General features: G+C 48.8%; 1 protein-coding gene across 2 annotated transcripts; it reads left to right on the top strand.

Annotated features, from left to right (window-relative positions):
* Positions 1 to 10,277, top strand: ankha (ANKH inorganic pyrophosphate transport regulator a). 2 transcript variants are annotated; one of them, XM_055508151.1, is made up of 12 exons: positions 1 to 220; positions 4,596 to 4,812; positions 4,997 to 5,115; positions 5,277 to 5,360; positions 5,442 to 5,612; positions 5,694 to 5,828; positions 6,310 to 6,402; positions 6,488 to 6,580; positions 7,907 to 8,036; positions 8,119 to 8,242; positions 8,359 to 8,458; positions 9,109 to 10,277. In XM_055508151.1, exons 1-12 carry the CDS (start codon positions 200 to 202, stop codon positions 9,232 to 9,234), a joined length of 1,413 nt encoding a protein of 470 aa, XP_055364126.1. In that variant the 5' UTR covers positions 1 to 199; the 3' UTR covers positions 9,235 to 10,277. The 2 variants fall into 2 exon arrangements, with proteins under 2 accessions (XP_055364126.1, XP_029002998.1); XM_029147165.3 differs by lacking the exon at positions 1 to 220 and adding an exon at positions 2,873 to 3,686.
* Positions 10,278 to 10,543: the final 266 nt, after the last annotated feature.

Genomic DNA, 10,543 nt, shown 5'->3' with positions numbered 1-10,543 from the left:
AGAGCACGATTTAAGACAAAGGGGCACGAAGGAAACATGTAACTGAGAAAAGCAGAGAGGGATTCATTCCACGGCGCAGCCTTCACTCTGAGATGGTCTTTCCTCCTGGATGTGAGGTGTTTTATTATGGCAGTTTGTTCTGCAGGAGTGCGTCTGATCGTCCATATTCTGCAGAGAACATAAACCCGCTTTGTGGAACATGAGGAAGAACACCTGGAATGTGAGTAGGCGGCGGACCGCACGGCCCACGCGTGTGTGTCAGGACTTTGCGCGCTGATTGTTTCCCTGTTGTCTTTGTTGAGAAACTGCTGTTTCCTCTGTCTGCGGTTCAATGAGTGACTGACACGCGTCAGCGTGCTCCGATGCATCAGCCGCTTTATTTACCCTGCGCTAAATCTGTGCTGCGCTTAGATATTTGGGCAATGCTGGAAAATGTTGTGCACGGACATGGTTTAATCACTATCACAGATGACGACGGCAGCCGTCACCAACTGTCGAATGATGCATGGGCTTATGATTCCCATTTGGATGAAACATGATCAGATAAAATAAGATACTTTGAAGTGAATAGTAAAAATTACTACTAATGTACTTTGTGTAGTTTCTAGTTATTTTTAATACATGAAGTAATTCAGATTATATACCAAAAATACTATAGAAGTGTTAAAATATGAATCCATAGAACATGTTAATCCAATATTCATTCACTTTGATTATATTATGAGGTAATTCTATAAATTCTTTTTGTCACAGTGGTAGTTTTCTTTTGACCTAAAGTAAATGGTCTGAATAGTTCACCCACTATTAATTATTGTGGTTAATATGGTAAGTACTATTTTATGCTTGCATTTCCAGCATTTAACCTCAGGCTTCTCTTTACATCTACGTGACACTACCTGTGTCTCTGTTAATGCCGGTGGCGATCGTTCCACCTTCAAGCTAATTTATTGTTTTTGCTGACCACATGCAGTTTACGCACCTTCTCCCGTCACAGACGTGATTTACAGGTGAACGTTCCAATAACATCTCTGCTGAGTGTGTTTATAGGTGCAACAAAGCGTTTTTTGATCGCAGTCGACCACAAACAGACACAGACTGTGTATAAATCAACATGTCAGGCACAGAGTTTGGTCAGAAGTAGGATGCTTCAGTTCAGGGTTCATCCCCATCTGAATCCTATAGTATATATAGTATCATATCATGCACAGAGGACATAGGCTTTAATTTTATTTTTAAAGAGCTATGTATAATCATGTTCCGTGTGTGTTTATATTACAACCTCCTGTCAATACCCATTATCAGCACATTACTATTGAACTGATTATGGTCACATATAGAGGATTATAAACAAATCAGGTACTTTTAGGAGGAGCTTCAGATCTGCTCAGTCGCCACTAGAGGGCTCTGTCCATCTGCTGTGATCACTGGGGAATACAAAAATCTAAAAATACACAATCAATACAAACGTTTCTTTCTGTAATTTATGGGATGTGCCTTAATATTTTAGTTACGGGTACATGGATCCATTTGACTTTCCACAGACATTTCACACCTCTTTTTAATTATTTTGTAAAGGAATGTCAAGGTTATGATTCCTAATCTGCTATCAACAGTGTGGGAACATTATGAAATAACCTCTGAACATTTGTCAGACGTTCTGGAGCTGGACCCACTGTGTAAAGAAGTGTCTTGTTCTGAATGTGAGATGCTTCTGATAAGAGATGACTCCTGCTGAAAAGGCCTTTTAGCCTTTTGGTGCCATGAGCATGTTAAACAAAACATGCGTTCGAATATGTGCATGTCCTCAAACGTACAATGTCCAAACTGCCTGAGCATCAGACATATCACATCTGGGGACCCCTCCCTCTTTGTTATCCGCAGACACACACACACAAACATGTTCCAGCCGTTAGACTGATGTTGCACTAGACGCTGTCATGAACTGGACTGAACCCCAAGTAAAAGTCAATCATTTACTTTCATGAGAAAACCACAGACTGCCCTATTATTGGAAAACCTATGAACACTACATGTGACACAAGCTCGGCACTAAGGAGTCAGCCTAGAGCTTCAGGATCTCCTTAGCAAACATTTATATTCAGCTGCAGCATGTTTCACAGTCAAAGGTACTGGACGTAACGTTGAAATTATTACTGACACTCCCTAACGCCCCAGGCAGTAACACTGTGTGGTTTGACTCAGGCTTTATTCCCAGCTGTGACGCTGCAGTAGTATCACAGATAACATGCACAGTCACCACAAAAGCACGTTCAATAGCCAGAGAGAGAGAGAATGAACGAATGGATGAAGACTAATGGAAAATTTTGGTTTTGAGTATTTATTAAAAAAACCTGGAGAAAAAAAGTCAAATATAACCTTTGAGGCTCAAAGGTTGTATAACAAATATTATGCATGTTACTATTACATTAATCGCTACCTAGTAAAACAGAATCAAATGTTTCTGTTTCACGCGAATTAATATATTCGTCTTTTCAAGGACGAAATACTTCTGGGTTTATCTTTATTTCGTCACAGACATCACAACCTACACGACAAATGTCCAAACAGTCACCACTTTGTACTTCTCTCACTAAATGTTGCTTTTTTGCATAAAATAATAAAAAAGCGTTGAAACGACTTTGTCCACCAGGAGGCGCAGTTTCACCAGACGTTTCTACCGTTACCACATTGTCTATCTTTGATGTGATTGAACTTATTTGCAAAGCAGGAGACATGTTTATGATGTAATATTTCTTTAAAAAAACATTTATTAATCATAGAGATTTTTTTTATTAAAGGGAGTCTTTCCTTTACATCTTCATAGGAGAGATCTGGGTTTAATGCCTTCTGCACTTACATTCGGTCATTATTGTGCTGTTAGGTTAATTTATTAAATTTAAGATCTAAGATTGAAACGTTAAGCCTTTTTTATATTTTTATTACATTTTATATTTTTGCTGGACGTGTCCCGCTGTTGCGTTTCATCCATGGCGCCAGGCTCCAGTCAGGTTCTGCCTGTACCGAGTGGCTTGTTCAGCTGCAGCCGTACGTCAAACGGCGTCGTGTTCGGCCGGGTTCGGCCCGGTGCTGCTGACGTCACGCAGAGACGCCAGGCCCACGTGCGACCAACCGGGCTCGAGCCTCGGGGAGGGTCCGCGCGCCAGGCAGTGCTCGCGGCGCAGGCCAGCCCACTGCGCGGCCCCGGGCACCGAGCCGAGCAGCGTCGGTCCGTCGCTCCTATATAAACACGCAGCGGCTCCTCCGCTCAGATCCGTCGCCGTTTGATGTCACGCCGCGGCTCCCTCCCCTCCCCACCCCGTCCACGATGACTCGCGAGGAAGATGCGCCGCTCTGAATTTTGCGCCGACCTTCGCCTGCGCGCAGCAGCAGCAGCATCGGAGCCTTGTGACGCGCGTCGCCGCCGCCTCGGGAGCCTCGGCTCCTGCCGCCGTCCCACTTCGCCTCTCCGCGCCGCTAGAAGCACAGGTGCCGCCGCCGCCGCCGCCGTTCTAGCCGCTCACCTCTGATTTTCCTTCCAACCCACCAAGACCGAGGCAGATGCCCGTCGCTCTGTCAGCCCGGCGTGTACTATGGTGGACTTTCCATCCTTCAGCCCGTACTGGCCTCTCCTCCGCTTTCTGGTGCCTCTGGCCATCACCAATGTCGCCATCGACCTCGGGGAACAGGTAACGTCGCCGCTGAGCCCTTTTCTCTCTAGGTCAGGGGCTCCTTGCCGCTGCCGCCGCCGCCGCTAGCGGCGCCAGCTAGCGGATTCACCGCGCTCCTATTATTTCCATGTGGAGGATTAGGTTCGGTCGTCGGACGCCGCGGCCGCCGAGCATCAGCGCCGGAGCTCGCGGGCGCCGTGTGCGCGCACGGACGGCGGAGGTTTGCGCAGGTGAACGCGGCAGGCGTGTGTTGTGGGCGCCGTTAGCTTAGCAGCGAGGCTCCATACATTATTAAGAGGAAGGGGGGCGTGCGCGTGCGGACCCCATGCACATCAAGGCCCTGATTTATTCTGGGATTATTATTCCACTCAGGAAAAAAAAAACACAAGGCACCGAGCTCCTGCCTATTTCATTGTTACTTCCTCTTCAGCCTCCGCAGCGACTGCCTGGAATCGGTTCTGCCGTTTACACCGGCAAGCCTTAACCGAGGCCCGTGTGTGAGGATGAGGATTGTGATGGTCGTTTTGTGTTCCCTTCCACCGTCGTAGTCCGCCGCTTGGATATTTCCTGCCTTTCCCCAGTGACACCGTGGGTAAAAACACTGAGCCTGGCAGATAAGGCTTAAGCTTATGTAATGGCTCTGTTCGCTGGTATAAATAGCTCAGTCCAGCAGAGGGAAAGGGCAGCTGTTGTAAAGGTAACGCCGGATGGAAATAAAGCTGGATGCAGAGTTCCTACTTTATTGTAACACTCGGGGCTTTGTTGTAGCCAAAGGTCTATTTTTACTGTTTTCTCTAAAGCAGGTGTAGGTGTTGCGTTAAGAGGAGATAACGTCGAGTCCAAGTCACGCTCATGTGATACAGTCACGCCAGCAAACTCACTTCTCCTTGTTTTTTTTTTTTTTTTTTTTTTTGCTCCGGTTTCCAGGCCCTCAACAGGGGCATAGCCACAGTCAAGGAGGATGCGGTGGAAATGCTGGCCAGCTACGGCCTGGCCTACTCCCTCATGAAGTTCTTCACGGGGCCCATGAGCGACTTCAAGAACGTGGGCTTGGTGTTCGTCAACAGCAAGCGGGACCGGAGGAAGGCGGTGCTGTGCATGGTGGCGGCCGGCGTCATCGCCTTCGTCCTGCACATCTTGATAGGTGTGTTTAAGGGTTGTTTGTGCACACATGATGACACGCTGCGGCGCCGTCCCGGCCTCTGCGGCCGACCCAGCGGTCTCATTCTTCTTGCACCTTTTTGACAGTTTTATATCGGGCGTAAATCTCATTCCCAGCTCTTCGCTTCTCCAAATACCGCCGCTCACCTGTGGTTTCCTGTTTTCAGCCTACACAGATTTAGGATACTACATCATTAATAAGCTCCACCATGTGGACGACTCTGTGGGGGACAAGACGAGGAGGGCCTTCCTGTACCTGGCCGCGTTCCCTCTGCTCGACGCGATGGTGAGTGCGTCCGAAACCAGATTTCAACACGCCTGCCCTAGAATTAAGCTTTAATCCTCTCTGAACGGGCACATCCAGCTGTGGTCACGACAAAATGGCCGACAAGACTTTTTGTTTGTTGGCATCTGGGAGTAACGCCTCCGCCATTGTCCCGTTTAAAGGCCTGGATTCATGCAGGGATCCTCCTCAAGCACAAGTACAGCGTCATAGTGGGCTCTGCCTCCATCTCAGACGTCGTCGCCCAGGTAACGAGACCCGGTCCCGACGCCTGGTTCTGTCGCCGTACGGTGGTTGCCGGTGTTTATGGTCTCGGCTGTTTCCTGCAGATCGTGTTCGTGGCCATTCTCCTCCACAGCAACCTGGAGTGTGTGGAGCCTCTGCTCATCCCCATCCTCTCCCTGTACATGGGTGCCTTGGTCCGTTTCAGCATCGTGGGTCTGGGTTACTACTGCAACATCCACGACAACATCCCCGACTCTAGTGGGATTGACGTCGGGGTGAGTGTCGCCTGCTTCTCTTCGATGTCGGTTTGACCTCACCGTCCGTAACACAAGTGATTTATTGTCTCGGCCGCTCAGGGCGACGCCACCATCAAGAAGATGCTGAGCTTCTGGTGGCCCCTGGCCCTGATCCTGGCCACTCAGCGCATCAGTCGACCCATCGTCAACCTCTTTGTGTCTCGGGACCTTAAGGGGACCTCTGACGCTACCGAGGTATGTTTAACATATTTTGTTTCCACATCATTAAAGCAACAGCAGTGGATCATTAAGACAGATTTGGAGGCAGAGGATCGACTCCCCTCAAGTTACTGCACACGATCTGCCAGATGCTACCAGACCCCCTCTGGAGCTTTCCAGCTTAGAGAGACCCTAAAAGACAAGAGACAAAGCTGTTTACCAGAATCAACTGGAAACCAATAGCAGTGGCGGCTGCCAGTGGTTGGGGTGATTCACCATGTTCATGTGAAGCTCCGGGCAATGAAAACACTGGTCCATGGCCCGGCTGCGAAGCCCGACTCGGCCCGTTGCTGTCGTCGGGTCACAACAACAAGCTCAAGGCCGCTGAGCATCGTGAGAAACCACACGGCGCTGTGAAAGCGGGGGACACGCGTGTTGTTTTCATGTCACATGCCTGTGTCTAATGCAGCTGTGTGTGTGTGTTCTGACACTGACTGGCTGCTCCCTGTCGTTCCAGGCCGTGGCCGTGCTCACAGCCACCTACCCGGTGGGTCACATGCCGTACGGGTGGCTGACCGAGCTGAGGGCGGTGTACCCGGCCTTCGACAAGGTAAAGCCGACAGGCTGTTGCCGCGGGAACCGTGTGCAGCTCGTGCCTTTTAAAACCAACGCTGGCCTCTTCTCCTTCCTAACAGAACAACCCCAGCAACAAGATGAACGCCGGCAGCCCCGTCACCAAGTCGCACATTAAAAAGTTTACATTCTGCTGCCTGGCTCTGTCGCTCACGGTAAGAAGACACCGCATCATCCACTGATGTTTGTTTACTGAACACAGCGAAGGCTGCAGCCGCGTAGCGTGTGTTCACCAGCCTTCACTGACCCGCTCTTTCCTCCAGTGGTGCTGCAAAGTTGCTCTTTATGCCCGCTCGTATTACACACGGCGATATCTTTATGACTGTAGCACAGATTACTCTGTGTGTGTGTGTGTGTGTGTGTGTGTGTGTGTCAGGGTTCAGCACACAGACTCAACCAGTCCTGTGTTATGCAGATGCATGTTTGAAATATTTCTCAGCTGAAGGACAAACTGTCGGAACCGGGCCAAAGGTTTGCCGTTCTGAACAAACGGGTTCTGTAATGTTGTTTTGGTTTCTTCGTTCTGTGACGGCGTCGGGTTGCAGGTTTGTGAGCTTATTAAAACAGACACTGCCCATAAAAGCTAGCAGTTAGCACATTCCTACGGCGCCTCGAAGGCGTAGCTTTCTGCGTCGTCACGTTACATCTACTGCTGCTGCTCGCGCTGGTTAAACGATCCACAGCGGAGCTGCTCCAGAGGGCGTCGGAGGAAAAACAGGAAGTTGGTGGCCAAGGTTGGGCTTTAGAGGAGGAGGAGGAGGAGAGTGGCACGCCAGATGTGGAGTCCCGGAGCTGTAAACACGTATGACAGCTGACGGCCCTCGTGTCCGAGCTTGTCCCACAGAGGAGAAAGACCGGGCCTGTTTGACAAAACAGACGTGGTTGAGAATGTGGAGGCAGTGAGTGTGGATGTGTCACGGTGCCGAGAGAAGCCGCAGCTGAGTCAGGGAAATCCGTGGCTTCGTCTCAATAGTGCAAGTTCATTATCGCGTGCCCTGGTCCTGCTAAAATGACCGAGGATGACGAGGTGAGACGGAGTGAAATCATGGGAGGCAAATCAGCTGTTTTGGTTCAGGGAGTTAAAACCCACAAGAGCACAAGGATTAGTTTCCCAAAATGAGCGAGTGAGATGGAGAAACCCAGGTTCGATGAGGCTACTTTCGCAGCAAAATGACCTTTAAATGTAAAAAAAGAAGAGTGACAAACCCCCAGAATGAGTCAGAGTGTAAAGAACCTGCTTTGATGACTCTGACGCTTGTCCCACATTCAAAGTACAGGGAAATAATCGGTCACGCTCTCCGACGTCGTAGCAGCTTCCAGATCCTTTGTCTCCAGACACAATGACGCCGTCCGTCATGTGTTCGCTCGCTGCTGAGCTTCACTTCCATGCGCAGCTTCTTGAGTTAACGAGCTAATGAAAGCTAATGAGGGCTATTGTGGTGCAGCCGACTCTGAAGCGAGCTTGCCTTTGTCCCGTCCAGCTTTGCTTCGTGGTGTTCTGGACCCCACACGTGTCGGAGAAGATCCTGGTGGACGTCATCGGCGTGGACTACGCCTTTGCTGAGCTGTGTGTGGTGCCGCTCCGGATATTCTCCTTCTTCCCGTTGCCAGGTAGGACGTCTGCATGCCTCCCCTCCCGCTGTGGCTCCAGCTCCGACCAGCGGGCTGATGCTTCCGCTCTGTGTGTTTACAGTCACCGTTCGGGCTCATTTGACTGGATGGCTCATGACCCTGAAAAAGACCTTTGTGCTGGCGCCCAGCTCGGTCCTCCGCATCATCGTGCTCATCACCAGCCTAGTTGTGCTGCCTTATATGGGGTACGTCAACACGCGGGGTCACGGAGGTCACCGGTGTGACTCAGGCTCGCTTATGATGAAATATTACATAATAATATTATAAATATAATAGCAGACTGAGCTGTGTTGTTATTCAGGGTTCATGGTGCCACGCTCGGCGTCGGGTCCCTCCTGGCCGGGTTCATCGGGGAGTCTACGATGGTTGCCATAGCAGCGTGCTATGTTTACCGCCAACAGGTGAGATCGCCTGTGGAGTTGATTGCAGCTGTAAAAGTACACACCTTAATCTGTGCTTTCTCCAATTCCCATCACTTTCTTAATCCAGGCGTGCCTCTCGCTCTCCATCGACCCGTTGAAGGTTGAATGCAGGTGTAATTAAGTCATGAGAAAACGCATCTAAAGGCTTTAATTATGAGTTTAGCGACGGTTCTTCTCATTGTTATCTGTTCTGACTGGAAAAACAAAATTGCACAAAGCAGTTCAACGTTTGAGCGAGTTAATCATCCGTTTAGCGTAGCTGCAGCTACAGACTGGTCAGCCGTTCTTTACATGAAGGTGAGCCCTCTTTAGCCCTCCAGCTAATTAACATTTAATCTATACAAACATTTAATTGCAAATATGAGAAGTTTAAAGTGCCAGAGCTTCAGCTGGTCGACCTCAGATAAACCGATTAAAGCTGCTAATTGCTGCTTCATGTGGAGTTTATGAAGTTTTAGTTAATAAGCTTTGGAGGTGCCACTGAGACAATTCTGCTTCCTTTTTATTTCTAGACTGATTTAAAACCTTCTCATCTTTTCTGGCCTAAAGAGTTTGCATTTTGCACATTCACTGATGCACAGCATCTCCTACGGGTTGTGCGGCTCTCATTTCTCATCTGGTTCCTGCAGAGAAACAACGAGATGTCCAACGAGCTGGTGGTGGAGGGTGAGGACTCGGCCCCGATGAGCGAGGTGTGCCCCAGGGCTCCCATGGACGCCATCGAGGAGCTGCAGGAGGAGGAGGAGCAGGAGTGAACCTGTGTTGTGGGAGGAGACGGGAAAGCCGACCTCCACGAGAAACTTTGAAGAGGAGTGTTGGAGACGAGGGAGGACCTGGCCTGTCCGAGGTTCTCCCAGAAGAACTGAACTTTTCTGTGACAAGGTCGTCTCCACACGACCCTACACACCATTCAAGCGCACACTGTAAAGGAAGCCATGCACGTGCCCATGTCCATCCGTCTGTGTAAATACCTTTGTCTTCCGACCTTTTCAACATCTCTCACTGTTTGGCATCAGCGGGTGTATTAACCACTGTCACGTGTTTACTGGTAAACAAGGGAAATCGACGCAGGGGAACCTTTCCTCCTCAGCAGTGACGGCAAAACATCTGTAAAGTGCTGGTCGAGTTGCCAAAATTCAGAGTTTATTATTTATGTAAAGATTAAGCAGCAAGGCCTTGCTTGAATTCCAGTGTAGACACGTTGTGGGACTTGTTGGCTTGTGCAGTCGTATTCTACATACAAGGGTGTACAGATTATTGTTGTTTTTCTATAGGTGATGCAATGTGTATATTTAATAGACCAGAGGGGTCGGGAATCCTTCGTCTTAGTCGCTTCAGGAAATATTCAGATCCCTTCATATTGTGCCGATATAAATTCAGAATGTCAAAATAAAAGCCTTTTTACAAACATTAAATCAGAAATGTAAATCCCTCATTTAATTCTACATCTTGTGTGATTTTTTAAATACAATAAGTCTCCACAAGCCTGTCCTGACCGCTCTGATACGACGTGTGCGTCTCAGCTCGCATCCTCAGGTCTCCACATGCTTCACGAGGTTTCAGTCTGAGCCTTGGCTCAGCCAGCCACCGGCTGGTCTGTGCACAAAGTGTGGGGGTCTGAATAGCTGGAGAAGCCACTGTTGTGTGTGTGTGTTACAAAGTACCGTATGATTGTTCACTCTCCATGCAGTCTGGGAGTCCTTTTGTTTTGCATCTCTCTGGTAGCGTTCAGACTGTCGTATGTACTGTATATACTGTATAGGCATTCTTATTTGGCAAATAAATAGCTTTCTTATTACATCCTTCTACTGGCATCGGCCTTACTCCAGTTATCTTTAATATTTTCTATGACCTTTATTAAAGCACAACAAGTGGAAAAGTACTGGAGTGGTGACACTGCCCTTTGCTACAAAGTGAGCTTGCACATTTAATGAAGATGGCAAAACACAGATTACCACAGCGGTGTTGTTACACTAAATAAGGAACATGATGCGGGCTTTGTGTGCACATATTCAATCAGTGAACGCAGTTACCGCAGCCTAATACAACAAATGTGTCATTTTT

Source organism: Betta splendens, chromosome 4 (genome assembly GCF_900634795.4).
Source record: "Betta splendens chromosome 4, fBetSpl5.4, whole genome shotgun sequence".
Lineage (NCBI taxonomy): Eukaryota > Metazoa > Chordata > Actinopteri > Anabantiformes > Osphronemidae > Betta > Betta splendens.
Note: the sequence above shows the minus strand (reverse complement) of the source record. Positions and strands in the feature narration are given on the sequence as shown.

Bases quoted from the DNA above. Each gene is read 5' to 3' on its own strand.
- ankha (XM_029147165.3), top strand. From the start codon at position 3,591: ATGGTGGACTTTCCATCCTTCAGCCCGTACTGGCCTCTCCTCCGCTTT. The intron at 6,581-7,906 runs GTAAGAAGACAC...TGTCCCGTCCAG, and splicing joins GCCTGGCTCTGTCGCTCACG to CTTTGCTTCGTGGTGTTCTG. The intron at 8,037-8,118 runs GTAGGACGTCTG...GTGTGTTTACAG, and splicing joins CTCCTTCTTCCCGTTGCCAG to TCACCGTTCGGGCTCATTTG.